General features: G+C 44.2%; 2 protein-coding genes across 10 annotated transcripts; one reads left to right on the top strand and one right to left on the bottom strand.

The window, feature by feature from the left end:
* LOC308127480 (dynamin-1-like protein) lies at positions 1–13,253 on the top strand. 2 transcript variants are annotated; one of them, XM_080492548.1, is made up of 19 exons: positions 1–228; positions 649–790; positions 1,268–1,314; positions 1,397–1,468; positions 2,866–2,952; positions 3,368–3,530; positions 3,671–3,791; positions 4,023–4,154; positions 6,037–6,243; positions 6,462–6,582; positions 6,754–6,909; positions 6,998–7,087; positions 7,184–7,276; positions 8,471–8,524; positions 8,870–8,950; positions 9,909–10,040; positions 10,161–10,270; positions 11,423–11,582; positions 11,705–13,253. In XM_080492548.1, the coding sequence occupies exons 1-19, from the start codon at positions 127–129 to the stop codon at positions 11,759–11,761; spliced, it is 2,127 nt and encodes a 708-aa protein (XP_080348674.1). In that variant the 5' UTR covers positions 1–126; the 3' UTR covers positions 11,762–13,253. The 2 variants fall into 2 exon arrangements, with proteins under 2 accessions (XP_080348674.1, XP_080348675.1); XM_080492549.1 differs by lacking the exon at positions 8,870–8,950 and having other exon boundaries at positions 14–228; positions 11,705–12,659.
* LOC308127482 (troponin T, fast skeletal muscle isoforms-like) lies at positions 12,405–24,951 on the bottom strand. 8 transcript variants are annotated; one of them, XM_080492556.1, is made up of 17 exons: positions 24,882–24,951; positions 22,169–22,220; positions 21,959–21,982; positions 20,554–20,577; positions 20,243–20,266; positions 19,068–19,091; positions 18,933–18,959; positions 18,060–18,080; positions 17,550–17,571; positions 17,388–17,448; positions 16,946–17,062; positions 16,645–16,722; positions 16,091–16,204; positions 15,903–16,015; positions 15,718–15,808; positions 13,779–13,816; positions 12,405–12,539 (listed from the first exon to the last, which is right to left on the bottom strand). In XM_080492556.1, exons 10-17 carry the CDS (start codon positions 17,430–17,432, stop codon positions 12,500–12,502), a joined length of 636 nt encoding a protein of 211 aa, XP_080348682.1. In that variant the 5' UTR covers positions 17,433–17,448; positions 17,550–17,571; positions 18,060–18,080; positions 18,933–18,959; positions 19,068–19,091; positions 20,243–20,266; positions 20,554–20,577; positions 21,959–21,982; positions 22,169–22,220; positions 24,882–24,951; the 3' UTR covers positions 12,405–12,499. The 8 variants fall into 8 exon arrangements, with proteins under 8 accessions (XP_080348682.1, XP_080348678.1, XP_080348681.1 ...); XM_080492552.1 differs by lacking the exon at positions 13,779–13,816 and adding an exon at positions 14,870–14,910 and having other exon boundaries at positions 24,882–24,939; XM_080492555.1 differs by lacking the exon at positions 24,882–24,951 and adding an exon at positions 22,780–23,023.
* Between the last annotated feature and the right edge of the window lie 39 nt (positions 24,952–24,990).

Below are 24,990 nucleotides of genomic sequence, written 5' to 3' on the forward strand. Positions count from 1 at the left end.
ACAAAAGCTCGGTGCCGTCGAGTGGGTGTTGTTGCAATGGTGGTGTCGGAGAGGGACATTGAATGACTTTGGCTCCATCGCGAAAAAAGGCTATTTTTTAAGCAGTTTAATTCGTAGGCCGCGAGCATGGAGGCTCTCATCCCTGTAATAAACAAGCTCCAGGATGTGTTCAACACGGTGGGAGCGGACATCATCCAGCTGCCGCAGATTGCAGTGGTGGGGACTCAGGTAAATCAATGTTCTGGTTGTGTGGAGTTTGTATTACAACATAGCGGCTGTCAGGCTAGCTGGATAACCTTGCTTTAATGGAACACACGTGTTAACAAGAATCAGAGTGTTAATGAAAGGCACAACGTGTGGTGGAGGTTACACAGAGTCAAGGAGCTCTGCTAAAATCTGACTGCAGCAGGTCTCGTTTGCACAGTCTGCACTGGCAGTGGCAACGAAATCTATTTTGATCTCCTTCAATTAGTGCTATATCAAGAACCTCAGGCACACACAAGCCCCTCTAGGCCCAAACCAGGTCGGTGTTTGAGGAAGACAGGTGCAATTAGATTAGATGACTCTGATCCAAGTGTTGCTGGTGTGTGAAGTCAGAAGGGGACCAGACTTTATGCCTCTAAAAACTCTTTGTATTTGTGTCTGCAGAGCAGTGGAAAGAGCTCAGTGCTGGAGAGCCTGGTAGGCCGGGACCTGCTTCCTCGTGGGACTGGCATTGTAACCAGGCGACCTCTCATCCTCCAGCTGGTCCACGTAGATCCTGCAGACGCAAGGAAGAATGATGACAGCGGTAGGTCTGCTGGCAGCAGTGCCCCACTGCAAGGTTATCCAGGAAGATGCCACTGTTTGGACTTATTTCTCTACCCTTAATAACCACATGACACATGCACATGGACGGGACATCATCCGTGTTCGTCCTCAGTATCCAAACAGCAGTTTTAAGCATCTGTCACTGTCTTTCTACCCACATGCAGACGGTGTGAAAAAGCACTGTGCTTCACAAAGGAGCACTGTTCAGGTGTCTTCATATTTACTAAGCTGGCGTAGTTTCTTCTATTGTTGCCCACATCCCCTTCGTCCTCTGACTCCAGCTGCTTTTATTCAACCCACCAGTGGTCAGGCATCAATCCTCGTGTTTAATGTGCTCCCCTTAGCCTCCCGCGCCAAGTAGTTTCTTTCAAGTTGCACTAGTCAGCGCTTGTGTTTGCGTGCTTTGAGACTGCCAGGTTAGAACTCAGATGTGCAATGTTCTACTGTGGTTCTGCAGGAAGGGAAGGTGAAGAATGGGGGAAATTTCTACACACCAAGAATACGGTGATATTTTTTATTTCATTCTTAAGGGTGTGTTATTGAAGCTGCTCACCTCGTGATGCACTGTCTTACTTTGTTTTTGCAGATCTACACAGATTTTGGCGAAATCAGACAAGAAATTGAAAATGAAACCGAGCGAATATCCGGTAATAATAAGGTAAGACCCGAATGGACCCAAACCAGGAACTCTGCCTAACCTAGGACAAGTAGGTATTTGATCTCGAACACTTGTGAAGCAAATCGATGCTGCTGCAGGGAAAACGAAGATTAGTGACTAACACACACGATGCAAACCAAACGGACCACAGACGACAGAAACCGCAACGAGTTCAGGCTTGACGTTGAAAATCGCCTTGAGCTGAGCCAAGTGGATTTCACAGCAGCGCTTGTTTGATTATCAAATTTGAGTCCACAGTGGAACACCACACCAACATTTTTTTTTTTTCAAAGCTTGTGGTTTAAGGTCAGTGGCTCCTGAAGGGCTTCGAACTCCGTGTAAATGTAGCTCTTACTCAAAGTTTGTGTTCGGGGGGTTTGCTGGACTGATGCCACTTCAGCTTGCAGTTTCAAACTTTTATTTGTGCTTAAACTTTAGTCACTTGGAATTATTGATCAAAATGGTGCCAATAATAACTCTTTGTGGTCATGCTATAGGTTCATCATAACTGAAGAAAAACAAGTTAAAAGTCGTGGCCTCTCTCTCCACAAACTCTTTGATTCTGTGGACTTCAGTAAGACTTATTTACACGTCTGAAGTCAGATTTGTAGTTGCCTATGAGCTTTCTCGCTCTGTTAAAGTGTTAATGCTGAAAAAGCACCTACGGCTGCAGTGTGAAGTTCACGTAAATTCAAGGCGGAGCCTCTAATTAGTTCCTTCTCTTTCATATGAAGAAGGGATTTGGGATGCTTTCAGAACGTGGGTGATCTCCCTGATGCCACTTTTGTAATTCTCCCTCTGAAAGTCTGAGCTTTGAGGAAGTTTTCAAACCTCCAGGACGACTGTGAGCGGGTTTCTTGCGGTGCAGCGTAAAAAGCAGGCGTCCAGCGAAAACTCTCCTCACATCGACTTTGTCATCGTGACCGACATCAGACCTCAGCTTCTTCGTCCATCCGTCTTCTGCGAACACTTCATCCAGACACGGGTCTCAGAGTTGGAGCTAATCCGAGCTGACGTTGATTGAAAGGGAGTGTAAACGCTGGACGCGTCGCTCATCCATCACACGACTAACACAACGAAACACACATGCATATATACACATCTAGGGGCACGTTTGAGTCGCCAGGTAGGACAACAAGCATGTCTCTGGTTTGAAAGGGACCTGTAGGGAACCCACTAATTAAATTGCTGCTTTCTTCTCATAATCCTTAGATATTCAGTCAGCAACTATCTAATGTCAGAATCATTGGGAAAGATTTGAATTGATAAAAGTGACTTTTATCTTCTGAACTGAGTGTCTGTTATCGTTTTTTGTTTTTTTTAAAGTGTTCTGTAAAGTGGTGCAAAGCTGCAAAACACACAGGAGGCAATTTCTCTTTTCCCTCGTCTCTCTGCAGGGAATCAGCGATGAACCCATTCATCTGAAGATATTCTCCCCTCACGTTGTCAACCTCACGCTGGTCGATCTGCCAGGAATCACCAAGGTAACACTCGCCGCACTTCCTGCTTCCCCAAGACAAAATGCTTTGATCATTCCCCCCCCCCCCCGGGGAAATGTTATTTTCAACATTTCCTGTCTTGAGAGATACAAGTTTTCATTAAAGAAAGCTAAATTAAAAAAAAATAAAATAAAAATCCAGCAGGCCCACCTGGCCACCGGTGTTAATCTCCCGGCTGGTGGTGCTCTTCTGTAGTGGGATTTAATTTCCCCGTCTTGATGTTTCTAAACCGCGTGCTGTCAGAGCCTGAGTGCACGCCGGCTTTCATTCCAGCCTCATTAGTTCATCCCCTCTGGTTGAACATGTGTTAATTTGAGAAATCCTCTCGCCTTAGCCAGTAATGAATCCGTCTGACACGTACCAATGTCTCCGTGTCTAATTGGACGCCGCGGCCTTTCAGGTGCCCGTCGGCGATCAGCCCAAGGACATCGAGGTGCAGATAAAAGATCTCATCCTGAAGCACATCTCCAACCCCAACTGCATCATCCTGGCTGTCACGGCGGCGAACACGGACATGGCGACCTCGGAGGCCCTCAAAGTGGCCCGGGAAGTCGACCCCGATGGTAGGAAGACGGTCTGTTAAAGTTGTGGAGAGACACATTTAGTTTTATCGACAAGTGATCCTCTTAGCAGCAGATTATTTTTTAATACTGACCTTTCTTTCTTTTCTTTTTTTGTTGTCTTCATGACTGTGATTGCTCAGGGAGGAGGACGCTGGCGGTGGTGACCAAACTGGACCTGATGGACGCCGGTACCGACGCCATGGACGTCCTGATGGGCAGAGTCATCCCGGTCAAACTGGGCCTCATTGGAGTCGTCAACAGGTCTCACAAACAGTGTTTAATATACTCTGACGTGATTTGCTGCTCGTGGTGGAGAGGACATGAGATAAAAGGGCCGTAACGGAGGAGAGCCATCAATTCTTAATGATGATAGAGAAAGAAAAATAACGTATCGCCCTCTGTTAAGGCGCATCTGTTATGATGCAGGTCACTTTTCTGCACATCCATCATCGTTACTTTACGTCTTTGCGTCTCTATCTTTCCAATATTCAGGAGTCAGTTGGACATCAATAATAAGAAGTCGGTGGCCGACGCGATCCGGGACGAGCACGCCTTCCTGCAGAAGAAGTACCCGTCGCTCGCCACCAGAAACGGAACCAAATACTTGGCCAAAACTCTGAACAGGTAACGACATCACCTTGATAAACGGCTCCCAGGAGGGAAATTACCATCATTATTGCTGCTTTTATTGTGACGGCTCCCTGACAGATGCAGACGCGGCGCTGCTCAGCATGCACACTTCGTACTCGAGACCTCGTTTCACCTCTTAGTCAAGCATTTCAAAGTTTGATCTCATCAGGTCGTCACGGCGGCAGAGATTCTGGGCCAGTGTCGGATGATGCGCGTCGGTTAGATCTTACGTCCCCTCGGGCAGAGTTGTGCTTACAGACGAACATATCTGTGGTGCGCGAGGAGGTGGTTTCTCCAATTTTATTGAATAATTGATGTGTGATGAAATTAGGAGGGATTAGGATGCAACACTCGGTACGAGTTAAGGTTAGTATGGGCACGCGTTTTTTTTTGAGGATAAAAGAAGACGACACTTAACTGGGTCAATCAAGGTTTTACTGTATCGCGTACATCACAAATCAGCCATTCTCAAAGTCAGGTGGGATTTTACAAAGTCTTTGAGTTAGGTCTCCTTGCCCTTTATGGTGGGTGTCCAAGATATATAGTTTATAGTCTATTGTTTTTTGTTTTTTTTTTACTTTTCAGTATTTTCAGTAGACACATCCTGACCAGACCAAAGCAGATTTTTGCCATTTTATAAATGAATTATTATATTGTATTGCATTATATTTTGATTATTCCAAAATAGAAAGCAAACACAGTCCAACAGCCACTTGCAGTCCCTCCAATGTCATATCAAGACGTAGAAGCATCAGCGCTTTGCTCAATAGAACCAATTTATCTTGGTCTAATTTGTCTTTTGAAAAGTAAACACGTAGGAGAGCACACACCGGTTCCGCTCGGAGTGTTTCACCGGCTTCATTTAAGTAATTGAGCTTTTGTTCTGAGCGCGGTGAGAAAACAAAACTAAACTCTGGTCTCTGACGGGGCTGGAGTTGAACTGTCGGGCAGCCTGAATGCTGAAGGTCAAAAATTCTGACACGAACATTGTTACTCAGCCGTTACAAAGCAGGATAATCTCACCGAGGTCCCTCATTCGTTCCACACACGGCTCAATGTTTTTGTCATGCGTGTCAAACGTACGGCCCCTGGACGACAACAGGAAGAAATTGGGGTCCAATCATCCCACAGGATGACATTACAAGTGTGAAAATTTACAAAATAAAAGACATGAACTCCTTCGTCAAAGTAAATGCTGCTACGCTGACACCCAGAAATTAAGGGAGCAAGTTTATGACAGTCAGCGGTTGTGATCAAGAGTGCTGATTTCAACCTGTGAACCAAATATTTACCAATTTAAAAGACAAAAGCTTCTTCTACGTGTTTTCGTCCTTTTGTGAAACTGCAGGAAACGTTCCTGAAGTGTGTTACCCTCCGCCTCACCGTGCAACTTAAAAGTCTTTCATATTAAACCGTCCAAAGATGGTGGTATCACTGCGACAGCAGCCGGTTTGTTCACAGCAGGGGGGTGCAGACGGAGAAGGAAACGAACGTTAAACGAACTTATTAAAAATAGACGAGTATAAAGAGCGTCGGTGTTTGGTCCGTTTGAGTGGCAGGTAGAACAGGATGAGGACTGTAATCAGAGGGGTGTGAGGATGTAGCTGAGTGTTTAGCGTTTGCCATTTTCCTGCAGAAAATGGAGGATAATTACCTGAATGGATCCGCAGGCCGTCGGTGTGCGCAGAGTGCTTTCATTGTCAATGTTCCCCGAGTTTTCGTCCGCACGCCAGCTCGAGTGCGTCGTGCGGAGATGTGACGAGGCGCGTGAATGCCGAATGTGAAGCCTTGCCGTTAATACCAGCCATCAGAGAAAGCGGCGTTGTTTGTCACTGAAAAGCCACCTGCTCTGCCCTTTTCTCTGTCATAATGTCAGGCTACTGATGCATCACATCCGGGACTGTCTGCCCGAGCTGAAGACACGGATCAACGTGCTGGCGGCTCAGTACCAGTCGCTGCTCAGCAGCTACGGCGAGCCCGTGGAGGATCAGAGCGCCACCTTGCTCCAGCTCATCACCAAGTTCGCCACAGAGTACTGCAACACCATCGAGGGCACGGCCAAGTACATCGAGACGGCCGAGCTGTGAGTAGCAGGGGGGCCCCCCCCAATTTCCCCGGCTCCGCCACATGGTGATGCTGTTGATCCAGAAAGAGTAGAACGCCCTGCACTGGTTTCATCATTTAGTATGATCCGACTTGGAAGTTGAGGCACGCACGCCTCCTCCGTGAGGGAAGAGCTGACAGGAGCAGAGGCCACAGGGTTCACATCACAGCTAATATCCCCCCGCTGCTGTTTTTCAGGTGTGGTGGAGCCAGAATTTGTTACATATTCCACGAGACTTTTGGCAGAACGCTGGAGTCTGTGGATCCTCTGGGAGGCCTGAGCACCATCGATATCCTCACCGCGATACGGAACGCCACGGTGAGTGCGGCTGCGTCACGGGACGTCTCCCCCGACGCCTTAATTCAGTCATCTGTTGCAAAGACGTGACTCCTCCGTCCCTGCGCAGACTCTTTGTTTGCTCACCTTGCACCAGGCTGCGCCGGGTCACCGCTAACCCACCCGCCCACCCACCCCTCCCCCGTGCATTAGGGCCCCCGTCCGTCCCTCTTTGTGCCCGAGGTTTCGTTCGAGCTGCTGGTGAAGAAGCAGGTGAAACGGCTGGAGGAGCCCAGCCTGCGCTGCGTGGAGCTCGTCCACGAGGAGATGCAGAGGATCATCCAGCACTGCAGCAACTACAGCACGCAGGTCGCCAACACGCCGCCGCCGCCGCCTCCGCCCACTCGCCTCTCCTGCTCCACCCGTGCGTCCGTACTCACGTCGTTTGCCTCCACAGGAGCTGCAGAGGTTCCCCAAACTGCACGAGGCCATCGTGGAAGTCGTCACCTCCCTCCTGAGGAAGAGGCTGCCCATCACGAATGAGATGGTACCTGCTGATTCCCATTGGCACGTTTGTATTCGCGTCCCGCCTTGAGGTGACTCGGCCATCGATCTCTGAGCGTGTCCCCGTTTCACACCGCAGGTTCACAACTTGGTTGCGATCGAGCTGGCCTACATCAACACAAAGCATCCGGACTTTGCTGACGCCTGCGGTGTCATGAATAACAACATAGAGGTTTGCACTCTATGAATAATGCTTGTAATCACTTCTTTACCAATAAGAATGAAGGAATGTGTTTTTTGGTTGTTTTTTTGCCTTCGAGATATTTCTGTGAATCATCAATGTTTTATCTGTTGCTACTAATGAAAAATATTATGACACAAAACGTATTTCCATAGATTTACATTTGCTTCGAGTTTTTGTGTTTCATTCTTACTAATTTAAGTTCAAAAGTCATGAAACTTTAAAAAAGGTTAAAATACATGAATATTAATCTATTTACCTAGAGGCCATACGTATTAACTATCACAATCCAAATATGAAAAATGCACGGCACCTTTAAGTTTCTAAATAAATAAATGACAGAACGATTAACGCTCAACTATTCATATTTTCTTGTCTGCAGCATTGATCCCGCACATTAATATAATAGAAGACCTGAGTTCAGTCTGTTATTTTCTTCTGCAAATTACATGTTTTGAACATTTGACTGAGCAGTCTAATAAAAGGGTTTTAATAATTAGTGAGGAAATTGATGCTAAAATTAAGAGTCCTACAAACTATTTTAGAAAAATCTAATTTCAAACTCTTTGATTTAAAGCAACATTTTGTCCTTGATCTCCTTGGGAATTTTGGCTATTCCATTTTTATAATTGAGAAAAATCCTTCATCCAGCTCTATGCTTTGAAATTTGATACGGTATATTTATTTATTTTCAATCAACAAGATAGTTAATGTTTTATTTATGGTTTGCTTGATTTACATTTATTTGTAATTCTCAGGTTAATCGATAGAAAAGTAACAAGAATTCAACCCGCACACGTTATGAAATCATAGTTAATAGAACCTGTAAGCATAAAAACATGAGGGGGGAAAAAATTATTGTTTGATGTTTTATAAAATGTGTTTAGCTATAATTATGTTGGTTTAGATTTACTCGTGCATATAATTATACATTTAAAAGAAGAGGGATACGTGAAAATGAGTTTATTTAATCTGTTTTCCATCTGTCATTATTTGCAAGCAATCAGCTTTGTATGATTTCAACATTGTCTTGATCACCGTGACTTTTTGTTTTATTTTGTTTCATTTTTCGGATCGACAGAAACCTTTTCTATTGGTTTGATTCCGTCCAATTGATCGATCATTTCCAGCTTCATATTTTCCTGGGACGTTTTTTCAAAAAGTAATGTGGTTTTGTGTTTTTAGGAGCAACGGAGAAACAGGATGCGAGAGCTGCCTGCCTCGGTGCCCAGGGAAAAGGTAAAAAAATAAAAAGAGAGAGAGAGATAACTGTGTTTTATAAGCTGTGCGAAGCCTCATATGTGGTTGCAGCGTCCCGAGTGTAAAGAGAACTTGTGCAGCGACGATCACTCAGCGCCGTCGGAGCAGGAACCAAATGCTTCGGATAGTTTCCGTCCAGGAATTTTATCCCACATCTCCTCTCTCGCTCTCGGGACGTCTCCTCTCCCCCTCTCAACTTTCAGCTGCCAGCCTCTTTCTCTTCTGTCTCCCCGCATTTCTTCTCTGTGTTTTTTTTTTAAAAAATTTTATTTTTCCACCCCGATCTTCTTCCTCGCCTCATTCCTTCTCTCATATTCCTGCTAGTCCATTGGCAAAGGCCCGGCTGGCCCAACTCTGGCTCCTGGCGAGTTCCCTACGTCTGGAGTAGACATGGACGGTGCCAAGGTGGGCACATCGGCAGCCCGCTGGCTGTGGAGCATGGATGGATGGATGGATGGATGGATGGATGAGCATGGGCTGCTGGCATGCACTCTGATCTCTGCTGAAGCTATGCTCTCGTGTCGCTCTCCTTCAGCCTGTGTGGACTTGCACTAACAACTGTCTGTTTTACCCAAAGTTTGTCCTTCCAACCATCTTTCCTCCTCCTCTTCCCTTCCTCAACCTCTCATCCTGACGGATGTCTTCTTCTAAGACTGTCTGAATTGTGCGCTAAAGGTTTGCCGACTCCTGTGCGCCGTCGATCGATTCCCCTTTGTTTTTCCCACCGTGGCAGCGGCTGAGCTTTAGGGATCAGAGAAGACGACGCGCAGACTTCGTCTCTTAATATCTGCCCCCTTGACTCCTCTAGAAAGCCCACTTTCTGACAATCGGTAAAGTTTACCTAAGTTTTTAACAGCTGAGCTTGCAGGCATACGCTATACATGACGTGTAATTTGACACCAGTATCCCCCGTTTCATGGTTTAATAACCGTGCAAGGAAATTTATGTGCTCATGCCAGTGATCACATGCTGACATTTTGATATGAAATACAGAAAGGCATGACAAAATGTCTTTTTTTAGCTGCTGTAAGCTGCTGGTAACATTATATTTAATGCTAATTGGCATGTGCATGCTGGATTCTCAGGCAAGACGGCAACATGTCGGCATGCCAGTGTAAGATTCAACATAAAGTTAAACATCCCGAGGTGTTGGCAAGGCAGCAGTCGCGTGCAGAGTTCAGCCCCTCGTGTCCTTTTTCCTTCCACACCTTCCTGAGTTTGACTTGTTTGCAGTTGCACATGAGTGACTCCATGTTATCAGGCTTCCCCCCCCCCCCCCCCCCCCCGCCAGCCCCGCGGTGAACCCTCGGTGAGAAGGCGTGCAGGAGAGCAGCAGTGACCTGGAATGTTGTCCCGTTTGCAGGCCCCAGCGGCGGGAGCCCCCGGGGAGCAGGACGGCACCGGGAACTGGAGGGGCATGCTGAAGAAAGGAGAGGACACTCCAGGCTCCGGACCTGGAAGTCCTCTTAAAGGCGTGGTCAACCTGCTCGACGTGGTAACCGAACACCGGACTATTATCTGCATAACCTCGTTGATGAAAATGATAGTAAAATATTTTTTTTATTTTTCCCCTCAGACTTGGACTGACTTTCTCCTCTTCCCTTTTTCCTTGCAGCCTGTGCCGGTTGCCAGAAAACTGTCTTCACGTGAGCAGCGGGACTGTGAGGTCATCGAGCGCCTCATCAAGTCGTACTTTCTCATTGTTCGTAAGAACATCCAAGACAGGTAGGTCAGTGTTCCTCCTCTTCACAGGACAATCCAAGAGCGGTCGCCGCAAGCAAAATACCAACAAGGTTGATTGGCGGCCATACAGCCGAACACAACAGCAGCAGGACTCACACCACCGATGATGAAGACGTATTGTTTTTCATCTTTGGTCTGAACTCCAAAATGCTTCAATCTAAAAGAAAAAAAAAAAAATGGAATCCTAACCTAATAGATGCACAGTGATGACAGAAACTGAATTATTTTATTAATAGAAACACATGTTATAACCATGTTGATGATTAATAGTCTTGGCTTTCAACAAGCGTAATGAAACCAAATCCCTCTTAACCGTTCTGGAGCTTCACGTTATTTTCAGCTGCTTTCATCCCTTCACTGTAACTGTACTTTCCCCTCCTTCCCTCCTAAATTAGATTCAGAGATTTGTTTTAAGATGGAGGCAGTAAAAGTGTCTGATTTGGTTTTACCTCAAATCTTGACTAATTCAGGCCAAATCTTACAACCTGTTGATTAAAATCACAATACATGTGAAGATGAAGCCCAACTTGTGAATTTCTTCTCTGTGGTGTGGAGACGTTGTTCAGTCACATTCTTCTCAGTTTAGGTTCATTCACTTAACAAATGCATCATTTATTGTTCCCAGAGGAACATCAATCTTTTGAAAATAATTCCGAGGGAACATGCATGACTCCTCACAGAGAGTCCTCCGGCTCCGATCCAAACTGGGGATCGTTGCGACCCTCTGCCATGAAAAGAGAAGCATTATCCCCAAAAAGTCGCCTGTTCTTTGACTGTTTTGGTCAAATTGCATAAATTTCAAGTGTCCTTGGGGAAACGGGACACATTTGGAACAAACCTTGTTGTGCATCTTTGATGTTTTCTTTAATTTTCACCTCATGTGATGCACCTGACACGCGACGCCTAATCGAGTTTTTGTTAACACGACAGACTTTCTCCTCTAAAACGTCCTTAAACATGTGCGAGCCCCCCCCCCCCCCCCCCCGCAGAGAGTGTTAAACGCCTCATATTTATCTCCTACTTAAGCGGCTCCGACGAGCACAAGGTCAGCCCGCCGCCCGCCACCTCGCCGCCGTGCTCTCGGCCATCTGTTTACTCGGCTTCCCCTTTCTTCCTCTTCCTCTCCCGCCGCAGCGTGCCAAAGGCGGTGATGCACTTCCTGGTCAACCATGTGAAAGACAGCCTCCAGAGCGAGCTCGTCGGCCAGCTGTATAAATCCGGCCTCCTCAACGATCTGCTGACTGAGTCGGAGGATATGGCCCAGCGGCGCAAGGAGGCTGCCGACATGCTCCAGGTAACGAGCTCCCAGCGTGCACTCCTCCTCCTCCTTGGTGTACTCAGACTTTTCTTTCAATCCGCCTATTCATTGCGCCTGTGCATTTATCTATTTTCTTTCCTCTTGTTGTTTTAATTCAGGCGTTGCAGAAAGCCAGCCAGGTGATCGCTGAGATCAGGGAAACGCATCTGTGGTGATGAAAAGGAACCGAAGGGCCGACGCTCCCCGCTCTCATCGCGTCTGACTCTGGGAGTCTAAACCATCAAAAGCCCCAGTGTACAGTTAGATATCATCGTGGTTTACCAGTTACTTGGAGGGGTAAAAAAAAAAAAAAAAAAGTACATTTAGAGTTCATCAACATGCACTGAATGGGTTGATTTTAGGAATCTGTGAGGAAGAGGCTGTAGCCGTTGTCAACCAGGGATGGAAACGGACTTTTGTGGAACCGAAGAATTTAGAAAACTTTATTTAAAGGCGGCGAACGGCCATCATTCAGCCCTTCATTCGGATCTTTTCTCACCGTCAAGAAAACTTAGATTTTTTTTTTTTGCTTTTGTTTTGCACTATCGTCACCACACTGTACCTGTATAGCGTTCCCATTATTTATTGAAATGTTATTTAAATCTGTGGCTAATGTCATGAGCACTATATCGGCGAGTGGTTTCAGTTTACATATCGCTGCCTACACGTGAAGTACATGGTGCACTGTGATTATGTGTATGGTTCCCGTGAGAAAGAATAAATAGAGGTCTTTTATCGCCACGTGATCGGTTTTGGATTGGTTTGTGTGAGAGAGAATGGAGGCGAGAGATGGCGATTCCTGAGAAAAAGCACACGAGTGAGCATAAAAGTGTGTTTATTGTTCGCGGGGTTCGATTCGGAGCCGCCGCTTGGGTTCACGCGTCTCCTCGGAGAGCCGCCGGCGACGCGTCCGTCTATCTCATCCGGCCTTTGGCCTTGCCTCTTCCTTTGGCGCTGTGGAGAAATGTTCAGCAGCGTGAGGATTTCAGGGAACAAAGCGTGTCGGGCCCGTTTTCACTGAAGACGTTTGCATCGGGAGGAAATGGAGAATAAAAATCTTATAGACTGCGTGTGACGGGATTATTCACGTGTCTCCTTCATGCTTTAAGGGAAACGATGGAGGGATTAAAGGTCAAACACCAGAACGTCATGCTGTTAGCGCACACAGTTTCAGTGGACACAGATGATGCTCGTACTCTCGGAAGCGGCCCTACCTTTTGATGCTGTTTTTTTTTTTGTTTTCTCTCTCTCCTGCACCTTTGCCCATAAACTGTGAAGTCTTCACAAATATCTCCCACACGCTTGACAAGCAGACTACAAATACTTACCAGCTGCTCCCACACAGACGCGTCTTTTCTTTCCGTCTTAAATTTTCACAAAAACCCACAAGATGCTGTTTTTTTTTTTTCTTCCTTCTTTTTCTAAAATTTCCAAGCATCTGGGCTTTTGTTTGAGCGGGACACGTGGAGCCACTCTTTAAAACGCTTTGTCTTTATTTACCTGTCATTTGCTGTCATTGTTCTGACCAGACAAGAGGGGCAGCTTGTTAAGTCATTGAGGGGCTTCAATTAGATATTGTGGGAAGAATAAAGAGATTACTAATTGCAGGTTGATACTGTTGGACGTTAAGGAATACGTTTTGAGAAATAAATGTGTTATTTTGTGCTCATTAAACCTCTTTTAGGGAGTCTTGATGGAAAATGTGAAGGACAAAATATAAATAAATTACATAAGATGTAAAATTAAAAAAAAAAAAACACGTGGATATTTTTCATGGCTTTTCAAAACAGGTTAAAAAAAAATATTTATACATATATTTTTTTTTTTACTTGTTTACAGCCAGGAGGAGGAACAGTTTCTTCTGTTAATCTGTCCTCGCCACTCACTCAGCGAAGCCTGATCACATGTTCCCACTTGATATGGAGCAGAATCATGTGACTTTAAAAGGCCTTCGAGGAAGTTCTGGAAACACTGTGCAGGCGGGGGATCAAATCTGTAAAGGTTTTTAACATAAAGGAAGCCAAAGAAAACAACCGAATGTTGTTCTGTTTTTTTTTAAATAACAGAATTTGCACTTTTGTCAGAAAAGTGTCCCGACTTCCCCAAAGGCTCTTTATTTAAATTGAGACCAAAAGTCAAGCGGAACGACACCTGAGATTCCTCGGGGAAACCTCGGGTGGAGTTCCCACTTACCTCTGGTTGGCCTGAATACGAGTCTGGAGCAGATTGATCTGTGGGGGACAAACATGGAGGTCTGGCTAAGCCCAGAGAAATCCATCAGATCAGTCGGCCGCCGGCCGCCGGCAGAGCGGACCTGATGGTCCCAAAGACCTCAGCAGAGAGATGGAAAAAATAGACCTCCAGATAGTTTCACAGACGAGAAGGCGCTTTCGGTCTTCATCTATAGCTTGAGGGAATTGATATTTTGGCATCACGTATAGTATCTAAAAAAAATAAATCATCCCCAGATTTCATCAGTACAAAGAGTCCAAATCATCGACGAGATTCACCAGTGAGTCACACGTTTTTAACACAAGCGTCTCGACACCTTTAACTTGTGTGTCACAATCTGCCGGATTCTGAGTTCTCATGGCAAATTAGGCATTTTTTGAAGTAAATCCAGGCTGAGTCAGACGGGGACGAACTACTTTAAAAAGTTTTGTGCTTATTGTCTCTCCAGACAGTCAAACAGTGAGACTCTCGTCTATCTGGTGCTTCAGATTTCTGCTCTTGTTTCTCCACAGATGTGAAATCGTTTCCTCGGGTTTCTCTGCAAAATACATTTTGTTGACTGCGGAACCAATCCTAGTCATTTGAGTTCGTACATTTGATTCCAAGGAAAGTTCAGGAATTTTAAAATTTTGTATGTGGAAGACATTTTAAATGCATATTTGTCCGTTTTGGTTCAATGAAGTCGTCAAACTCGTGAGTTGTCTGGCATTTTAAGGACAAATTCTCGCTTATCTGAAGTCACAGGAAAGAGTTAGTGAAGCTCTCATTAAACCCAAACAAAGCAAATAATCCCTCAAAGTGTTTCATGTCTTTTCTTTTCCTCTTTTAAACTAAACAATAAAAACCTCAGACTTACTGTGGACCCACCGGGCCTGAACTCCTGAACTTCTGGATTAAAGCACCAACATGCGAGTTTTTCCGCAGTGACACACACACCACCTGTTCACACTCCGGCTTCGGGGTCCCGCCGCCCGAGACCCGGTTTGAGACCCTCGGACTCCGACACAGACAGATGAGAAAAACTACACAACACTCCTCTTTTTTTTACTCACAACTTCTGCTGCTCACTGATTCGGCTTTGGAGTATATTGATCTGTAAGCGTGAGCAGGTTGTAAAGTTGATTATTGACATTTGGCCCGGTAAAGTCTCAGTACATAAACCAGTTTATGTGGAATATTCCGGTCCAGGACGATGCTGTTTGAGGCAGGGAGGACATTTCCTTCATGATATGAACCTTGAACTAAATTATCTTTAATAGAAGTGGCGAATAGAGAGACATTTTGTGTGACGTGCAAAAGAAAATCGATGAAGCTTGAGAGAAATCTTTTTTTTTTTTTTTTAAATCCACTTTTAGCATAATTTCTCCTCAACAGATGAAATATGAATCTGATGGGTACAATTGAGTATTTTATTAAAACACACAGTTACAATAATAGAAGACTTCCTAAGAGCTATGTTTTTTTTTTTATTGCATAAGTATCTCAACTATAATTGATGATAATGTGGGGGAAAGAAAAGCTGAAAATAACTTTTCTTTTTTTTTTTTTTGCTGTATATTAAATGCTGGATGAATCAATTGGATTTATTTTTTTCACCAAATGGGAATTTTATCCAATTTAGAGATTTAAGAAAAAAGAATATTTTGTGAAATAAAATATAATTATTGGTGTGTTCTGCACTTTTCAGAGGATTTTGTTAGATATACTTGGTTCAGTTGGTTCACCTGAAAGTAGTATTTAAACAATGTGGACACATTTTGAGAACTCAGAAAAGTTACTATGATAACTATTATTTTATTTCCTTTCATGTTAAAAAGCAAGACTAAAACCATTTTTCGTGAAACTAAAATGTTCTCAAATTATATCCTAAGTAGATATCGTTCTTTTTTTTTGCACTTACATCATATTTCTGTCTCTTCAGTCTCTCGGTGAAGTCAAACTTCTCGGCCTCCAGCGTGAAGAGCCACTGCCACAGCTCATTGGTCTTCTCCCTGTCGAGACAAAAAAAATAAATAAAATCCACCACAGTGTCAAACAGAAACTTGCAAGTTTCCGTTTTAAGAAAGTGCCCCTCAGCCTCCTCACTTCATTTTCTCCTCGTTGAGATGCTCGATGTTGAGAGGTTTCTTCCTCTCCGCCAGGATCTTCTTCTTCTTCTCCCTCTCCGTCTGCTTCTTCGCCCCCCTCTTTCCGTCTTGCTGTAAGGGGGGACAGGTGATGAAGGGGGGACTCACACTTGACCGTTCGTAACGGGGGATCGCTGGATGACTCACCCTCTGCTGGATGCCGCAGTACTGCTGAGTCATGTTCGTCAGGGCCTTCTTCTTCTTGGCGTCGTCGTCGTGCCTCTTCCGCGCCTCTTCCATCTCCTTCCTCTCCTTCTCGTCCTGTGGAACAGATTGATCGGAACAGATTTCAACCAAAACTAAAACTGCAAAGTCCGGTTATTGTTTGGGTTTAGGGTTATTGTGACCGAGGGCAGATCTAATGTGAGAACAAAAAAAAAAACATTTTCATACTCGCATAAATAATTTGGCCACAGGTGAATATAAAAGAAAAAAAAAAAAACAAACCTCGAAATGGAAACACTGTTAAGTTATTCACAATTAATGCGAGACAGATTTTCGCTTGAGGCCGCATGAAACAATAGGAAAACATATTTACACGTCCAGCCGCCTCGAAGGCTGTAGGAAAAAAAAAATGAAATACGAAAGATGGAAAGGGGTGAAGGTAAAAAAAAAGGTTTTTGTTATTGATTTGGAGTTTGTCAACCTGATTGTGTTTGTGCACAGGAACGCTTTCCGAAAGAGGTGGAGAGGGAACTCACAGCAAGACGAGCCTGCCTCTCCTTCTCCAGCTCAGCTCGGATCCTGTGCTGTTCGGCCCTCTCAGTACGACGCTTCTCCTAATCACACACACACACACACACACACACACACACACACACACACACACACACACACACACACACACACACACACACACACACACACACACACACACACACACACACACACACACACACACACACACACACACACACACACACACACACATCAACATAGTCCAATTGTTTGCAGGGCGGATCATCGCTCCAGTGATCCGGCCCGCTCTCCTGGAAGACTTACAATCCTGTTAACGAGAGCGATGAGCTCCTCCTCGTCCTTCTTCCTCTGGATGAAGTGGGCCTCGATTATTGAGTGCAGCTCAGACAGGTCCTTGTCGTGACGCTTCCTGCTGATGTCCTGCGGGTCACACACCTTCATCAACGCCTCGTTTCAATCCGCCTCCGCCACTGGCAGACATTACGTCCCCAAACGGTGCACAAGTACCAGACAATCACCTTCATATGTGCTTTAGTAAAGAGGGTTAGTTATTTGAAAAAGTATTATTGCTTTTCTTAAATCTGATATGTCCACGATGTGCACACTGCGTCGTTGTGTGAGTTTAGTGACTGACGTGCATGCATGTTATTTTGGTCTGTTTGAGATAATTCAATATTATTGAAGAATTCAAAAGAATTGACTCTGATGAAAATGAGAATTAAAAACGACTTCCTTCATCACTCACATCGAAGTCGACCTTGTCTCCTTCAGGTAGCTTTGGCACAGTCATAGCTGGAGCGAACGCCCTGCAATACGATAAGTCTGGGTTTATAATACTAACAATATTAACTGGACAACATGGTGGGGTAACGTGAAGCGATCGGAGCTGAGATGATGAAATACTTACTTTGGTTTGGGCTTGGAGTCATCTGTCGTAATGAAAGGAGAACAGGCTCAGTTAATTCAGATTTATGTTTACCTTTAAAACAATTTCCATTCTCATTCATCTCCTTCTTTTTTTTCTTTTTTCTTTTTTAAATATGGGAAAGGATTCAGCTCAATCTCTCTCACAAGTGAAAAGTCAGCTCTACAAACACACTGACCACACACTGACAAATGTACAGCGAGGGTGGATGTGATCATTTTTGCTATAAAAGACTGTCTGGCACTGCCTGCAGTCATCTCCTGCAGGATGTCCAGTGCAGTGGCTTTAAAGTGAGCTGAGGACAGATTGTGGAACAGCATGTTGAGATCTGCCGCTGCCAGTATTGAAGGGATTTCTTTATAGTCGCTTTAAAGCTGTTTCTCAAATACCACACTGTCTTTGTTTTGAGTTTGTGCTGAGGAGCCTTTTCATTTGTGCCGTGGTTATCACATGGAGCAAAACAAAACAAACAAATAAAAAGACTCACAGTACCTTCATCTGCAACTTGAGACTCTGCAGGAGAACGAAATGGAGAATTAGCACCAACTTTTCCAAGACTTTATATATGTCGTAATATAATATACTTTTGTTCCATGTCATAGAAACGTTAGAAAGGCATCAAACATACACAGAAGGTAGTCTAATGGGGTCTGAAGAAGGTTGAAATAATATTTACTGCTGTTCTTAGAGTTAAAGAGCAGAGGACGTGACAGAAAACTGAGAGCAAGAAGTGAACAGTAGAGGGCAGCAGAGAGATCAGCGGCGCCTCAGGCAACACTGCAGGTTATTTTTTTTGTTCTTTTGTAAAAATATTCTCTAAATATAACCACCATCATGGTCAAGTCGACGTCCCTGAAGTAACCCACGCGGGCGGAATAAGACATCATGTTGCACTGCTGGAAGTAGTGTTGTGTTGTGTAGTTGAATAATTGATATAAGCAGTATCGTTCTTGTCTACAAGATGGAAAGCCACATTATTAATGTACAAAACCGATGTGGAACAAACAAAACCACATGAAGATGAGTTGAAAATTCAGGTTACTTTATCTGTGACTATGTAAAGTATGCATAAATATGTAAAGGCCTCCTTTACACTGGAAGCAAAGTGGGTCCTCATCCAATATGGCGGCCATGTCAGTTCTATGTGTCCTCCTGTGCAGAAATTGTGACGTTGTCACGTTTTAATTACATAAAAGTTTGATGAAATGTGATATGATCGTTCAGACTGAGGCCGCATTGTAAAATATTGGATATTTATCCAATGTGTTGGACCACATACAATGTCTGCAAATCTGGTTTGTTCAGATTTTCATAAGAAAGTCAGATCTGTGGGGGAAAAACTTGAATGTATAGAATATAATATACCGTCTTCTGCAGGCTCTTCTGAAGGCTCTTTAGAAGAGTAAAAAGAGACAGACATCCAGTAAAATAAGAGACACGATGATGGGAACCCCCTAAGAGAATTATTCAGTCATATGTTAAATAATAAAACGGCCTCACCTTCAGCTGTGGAGGCCGGAGGCTCTGAGGTGGAGAGAAAACAATGAGAGCACGATTAGATTATTCCCCATTCCACTCAGTTGAATACATTTGTGTAAAAAATGCATCAAAAAGACACAGAAAGGCGAAACTGTTTCTGTAAAAGCAAACGGAAGGTTTCAAATCATCAAATGCCTGTTTACCTTCAGACAGAGGAGGCAATTCCTTTACTAAATTGTTACCAGAATAAATATTCGGGGAGGCGGCGACGGAGATTGCAAGATATCTGCACCGTGAAAATGATTAATCTCCAACACAAAATCGCAAAGATCGGGGGCTCGTGATTACTTTTCCTGACAAATAGCTCAGCGATGATGACTTGTCGCTGCGACTCGAACATGGCAGGGTTTGGCCAGACTGCGCATGCAGATTTTAGAGGATGAAAGTTACAGTACCCTCCGCTTCAGGCTCTGTGGGAAGACGACGCAGCGGATCAGAGCATGAAACAGAAAGCAGGTCATCGGTACATGACAGCGTGAAGATTTAGAGCAGAGGTCTGCAATTTTTTAAAGGCCCCTTTTTTCTTGCACCTTTTCAATAAATGAGATTTGTCTGGAGCAGCAAAACATCTTTAACTTTTAAAACAGAAATAACACAGCCCATAAAGATTTATATGGAGCATTATTTTTTGCAACACTCTTAACCTTCACGTTCACCAATTATTTTACAAATTTCATTCGTTTTAGCAATTCTAGCTGTTTGCCTTTAAAAAAAAATAAAAAAAAATAAATGTTAGCAGCCTTTTTATTTAGAAAACCAAACAATTTGAGTCATTTTAAGGCTAATTATTTAGGAATAAATGCAACTATTTCAAATAATATTGTGGTGACTGTCGATACCGCTTTATATCTTTACACTGTACACCCACTGGGGGCAGCACTAAGTCAACAGAATTTCTTCAAACGTGATTGAACCACGAGTTGTTTTGATTATTTTGACAGTTTATTACCAATTTCAACCAATTTCTTTACTTTTTCCAGCAGTTGTTGCAGTTTAAGCTGCTCGTCACTGTCTTATTTATTGATTTTATGTTTATCATTTCATGAAACAGAGTGGATAAAGGGCCACATGGGGGTCCGAGATGTGGGTTGCAGACCTCTGACATCAGACAGATGTTCAAGAAAAGAAGAGCTTACCTTCAGCTGTGGATGCAGGGGCCTCTGAGGTGGTTACAAATAACAAGGATATGATAATTAGATCACGTCATCGTCAGGATAGTGAATAGATAAAAAACGATGCAATAACGAATCGGTAAACATCTGAGCTGACGGATAAACATGAAACAAAAGATATCAGATGTGGAAGATCTGAATGTTTGAAACCAACTGTCAACTGTGTCTTTGCATGAAAATACTTTCTTTTTTTTTTTTTGCGAGATTTCTTATTCTGGGATTAATACTCGATCCTGCACATGAACACACGCAATATGAAATAAGTCATTTATTACCTTCAACTTCTGGAGCAACTTCTTCTGTATCAAAAGAACACATGAAGAATTTAAACAGTTTGTTGGTGAAAAACAAGTGAAGAAAACAGGAATATACACACAAACTGCCTGGCAATGAGGGTGTGAGGAAAAAGAAAGAGAGAGAGAGAGAGAGAGAGAGAGAAAAGGTTTTATTTACAGACGAAAAACAAATCATACAAACACTTTCTCTTTCAGAGTCTCCATGACTGAGTGAACAAAAAATGGATTAGCGGATCAATGAGACGGCGGCAAACCGCTCGCGGTTCGGATTTGGTCCCATTCTGAGCTCTGTCGTAGATTGTCTCTCGGGATCCACTGAAATACACTGCAGGTGTTTGACATTCATACTGAACAAAGCCCCAAAACAGGGAATGATCCTGGATCACAGACCGAGCCTGTGAGCGCTTCGTAACGAGTCAGGAATCAAAGTGGCGTCGCCTCGACTAAAAAGACAAGTTATGTTTGGTAATTGCGCTGCCCATCAATATGACTTTGTTTTGATCCGCTGCGGGGGGAAAAAAAACGCCCGGAATCTCAAGTCTAGATACATCAATACAAATACAACCCATTATTTATGACGCTCCACTGAAAGAGAAATCCTGCATATTCCATTATAACAGTGGAAAATGATTCATGACGACGGCGTTGGTTCATGATCCAGTGAGGGAAAACCCTGCAGAACATTGAGTTTTCTAAAACTGATTCATCTCAAAGTTCAAAACCTAAAACTGGGTCAGCAACGTGCCGGTGAACTTGCGTTGTCGGCAAGCAAGATTAAAGATGAGTCATTAACTCATGAGGTGTCAGGTGGGTGTATGTGTCATATTCTAATGGTGAAACGGCTTGTAATAGTGACTTCATTCTAACGTTCATTACGAATGTGAATAAAAAAAATTATAGTTACTATCTACTATTAATGACTGTGGATGAATGATTGAGGCCTACTTATGTTTAACCTGTATCTAAAATAAGATGTGACTTTATTGAGCCTGAGAATATTCAATTATCTTTTTAAAAGCAAAAAGCAGCATATATCTTCTATTTTAATAACTTCTAACTTTAATTCTCTCGGTGTGGTGAACCATTCCAGTCAGACTTGATTGAAAAAGGATCAGCGTCGTCCTCAGAAAGTCTAACTTCCCGTCAGCGAACATTACAAACCGCCACGGCTCTGAGAATGTGAGCGAAAAATTCCAATAAAAGCCGACAGTTGAAGCTGATGTGATCTGACTGACGGGTGTCCACAAATGAAATGCTAACATCCTGAACGAGCTCGCGATGTCTTCTTCATCGCTGACAGGAGACGAGACACACACACTCCACACACACACACACACACACAGACTCCACACACACACCACGTGAAGCCATGCAGAAGTTTTACCTTCTCCTGGCTGCTCCTCTGCCTCTGAACAGACATATTCAGGTCAGATACATCGAGAAATCGAAGCTCGTGGTGAAAACAGAATTTTTTATTTTATTTTATTTTTTTAACTCACCTTCCTCCCTGAAAAGAAGGAAAAGAAGTTTTGAAGTGATTATCAGCTCACCTGGTTTATTTTTTTTTTGTTTTCAGAGAGATGGCAGGAAATACTCACTGCATCTCCTCGACTACTTCTTCGTCAGCCATCTTGGAACACAATGATCTGCATCACACAGCGGAACATCAGAAATCACCTCCTCAGCTCAGCACACAGCACAGCAAAATGAATATCCTCGTTGAGGATATTTTCTCTTGAAATGACATGAAACGCCAAAAGCACCAACTCGTGTATTTTACTATCTTAATCCTTCTCTCGCTGTGATAGTTTATCCTCTTGATACTTTATCTTAGCGATTGTAATGTTTTTACAAGCCCTTGAGATCGGACGGATGAGTGGCGCCTCTCTTCTTTTCCTTCTGGGGGCTTTTATCAATTGTACAAACAAAACCTACCAAAAACAAAGTATTTGGATGCACGCTGGGAGATTGGAAGAATTGCAGAATCTGAAATGATTCCACCACGGGCACTGCAGGCAGAGGGCCCAGGGCTCTGAACAGCTCCAGGCCTAATCCTCAGCCATTTCCTCTTGGCAGCGATCGAGGCTGCAGGCAGCCGACTGGAATCTGAAAAGCTCAGGGACGACCAGGACGGCTGCGCGGGGTCCTGCAGGGACACGCCGATGTATCTGAAGCCGCGCACATCGAACAGGCTTTGATACGTACGCTCGCAAGTGATTTTTCAGGTACTCAGAAGGCTTTGAAGTGGTGCTCCTGCAGAAATGTCCGTCCTAAGAAGTGCGATTTAGTCCGATGTCCGCGCTCGCCTTCCTGTTTTATTCCCCCCCCCCCCCCCTTCAATAAGCACTTTGGACTCAAACGCCGTCTCGGAGTCGATGTTGAGAGGACGGGGGTCAGGGTGGGCTCGGGTTTACGTTTTCATCGGAGAAGCCATTGCAAAATTGTGTGTTGGCGCTCGACAGAAGTGGGCGTTTCACCCAGCAGGAAGGGTCCAGACGCAATCAGGACACATTCCGGCGAACGGTGGAGGGAGTCCTTCAGAGCTTGAACCACACAATGGGATCACAACTTTCCAAACGCTGCTTTCCTAATTTTCATCCGTCGCTTTTCAAACAAGCGATCGTGAATATATGTTCGGATCAAACCGTCACCCCTGGAGTTGTTACCCTCACATAACCTACCTTTAAACTGTGAATTTCACATTATTTAAACATTACCGTGTGAATTATGGTAAGTTAATGTTGGTGATTTTGGAATACATGACACATCTTCCTCTCTGCAATTCACATTTGTGATCATTCTCACCATAAAAAAAAAAAGAAAAAAAAAAAAGGAAAATAATATCGGTAAGTATATATTAAATGGTATTTTTAGAATCCCATTTGTTTGTTGGGGCTGCTTTAATCACAGGATTCGAGCGGGAGAACCTGCGGAGAGCGAAACTCAAATATTTGCCTCGCAAGAGCAACAAATAAGGTTGAAGCGCAAGACACACGAATGAACAAATAGTAAACAGACGGCGTGAGATCTGTCTTCATTTACAGATGAAACAGTTGCTTTAAGCTGACGTGTGTGTGTGTGTGTGTGTGTGTGTGTGTGTGTGTGTGTGTGTGTGTGTGTGTGTGTGTGTGTGTGTGTGTGTGTGTGTGTGTGTCAGATTGTACACCGCGTTGTTTTTCAACAGGCATATAAATCACACGATCATAAAAGCCAGTGTCAGAGGGGCTGGACGTCGGGAAGGAGGGTGGCGAGGGTCTATTTTTAAGAATAATAGCGGGGAGCTTTTGAACAGGTGTGAAGCGGCTCCTCCAGACAATCAGCTTGGCTCACTTTGTCCCGCACTCCACAGTAAATCAATGAGCCATATTCAGACGGGCTATTTTTGTGCTCACAGTTTGGTCAGCTGCCGGTTTGGGCGACACTCATACAGCCGTACCTTTTAAACATATTCCTCATCCTGGAGACAAGTTTATTCCAGGCCTTTTTTTCTTTCTTTTGTAATAAAAGAGATTTATTATACACACATATATATGTTGAATGGATGACAAAACAAAATTAGCTCCACATCCCCCCGGCTCTCGCCTGGCCGCAGCGCCGTTTTTTTTCTTTCCAAGTTCCAGCTGCACGTTCAATCTTTGCATGTCACATTTACACCTTCCTCCATATGTGGTTACCGCTCCCAATTCGCGCTTGCGCCGAAAGGTCTGTTACATGTGCTCTCCGGTTCGAAACGCCGTGGCGACCGCGAAGGCCTCAGAAAGAGAGAGAAAACGAAAAGGAGAAGAAACAGACGTGGAGAAAAAGAAGATAGGAGAGCGGGAATAAAAGAATACCATCTGGTCGGAGGAGAGCAAGCGACTGGAAACTCAAGAAGGAATTCACGGCGTATGAGGGCTGACATGGTCGGGGTATTAAATGTGTATTTGCTTTAATGAATGCGGTCAGTCGCCGTCTGGCTGAAACGGGTGGAATAACACACAGTCTGACAGTGGCAGGAATGCTGCGGGTGCTGGTTTGGGCATTAGGCAGCATTAACCGAAATCCCAAAGCATGTTACCAACATGACAGTTTCAGGGGCCGGCTTAGCACTTTCTTCAGCGCTCAGGTCATATTCCATAAGGATTGAGGCCATCATCGAATTCTGGAGAGGCTATAAAAGCTTGGTACAGGCAGAAGTTAGCAGTTTGTTGTTTTTTTTCATTTAAAAAACGGATTTGTATTAAAATGACCAAATGCAAGTGTACCCCGAACGCCAAAGTGAGTTTGCTATCATGCAACCTGAGTTCACGGCCATGCTCGACTCTTACCTCCTCTATATCCCCTGAAGCAAGTGCCCGTCTTATTCTTCTACATCCAGACAAAGACAAGTTCAACCCCCCCCGGAAACTTAAACACACACTTAACACGGCCCTGTCC

This window comes from Lipophrys pholis (genome assembly GCF_963383615.2).
Source record: "Lipophrys pholis genome assembly, chromosome: 22".
In the NCBI taxonomy this organism is placed as follows: Eukaryota; Metazoa; Chordata; class Actinopteri; order Blenniiformes; family Blenniidae; genus Lipophrys; species Lipophrys pholis.

Excerpts from the sequence above, each read along its gene's own strand:
- LOC308127480 (XM_080492548.1), top strand. The coding sequence starts at position 127 with ATGGAGGCTCTCATCCCTGTAATAAACAAGCTCCAGGATGTGTTCAAC. Across the intron at positions 3,792-4,022 it reads CTCATTGGAGTCGTCAACAG|GAGTCAGTTGGACATCAATA; the intron begins GTCTCACAAACA and ends TCCAATATTCAG. Across the intron at positions 6,244-6,461 it reads TACATCGAGACGGCCGAGCT|GTGTGGTGGAGCCAGAATTT; the intron begins GTGAGTAGCAGG and ends GCTGTTTTTCAG.
- LOC308127482 (XM_080492552.1), bottom strand. The coding sequence starts at position 17,432 with ATGACTGTGCCAAAGCTACCTGAAGGAGACAAGGTCGACTTCGAT. Across the intron at positions 16,205-16,644 it reads AGAGGCAGGCTCGTCTTGCT|GACGAGAAGGAGAGGAAGGA; the intron begins GTGAGTTCCCTC and ends TCTGTTCCACAG. Across the intron at positions 12,540-14,869 it reads ATCAGTGAGCAGCAGAAGTT|CGCCAAAGGAAGAGGCAAGG; the intron begins GTGAGTAAAAAA and ends ATTTCTCCACAG.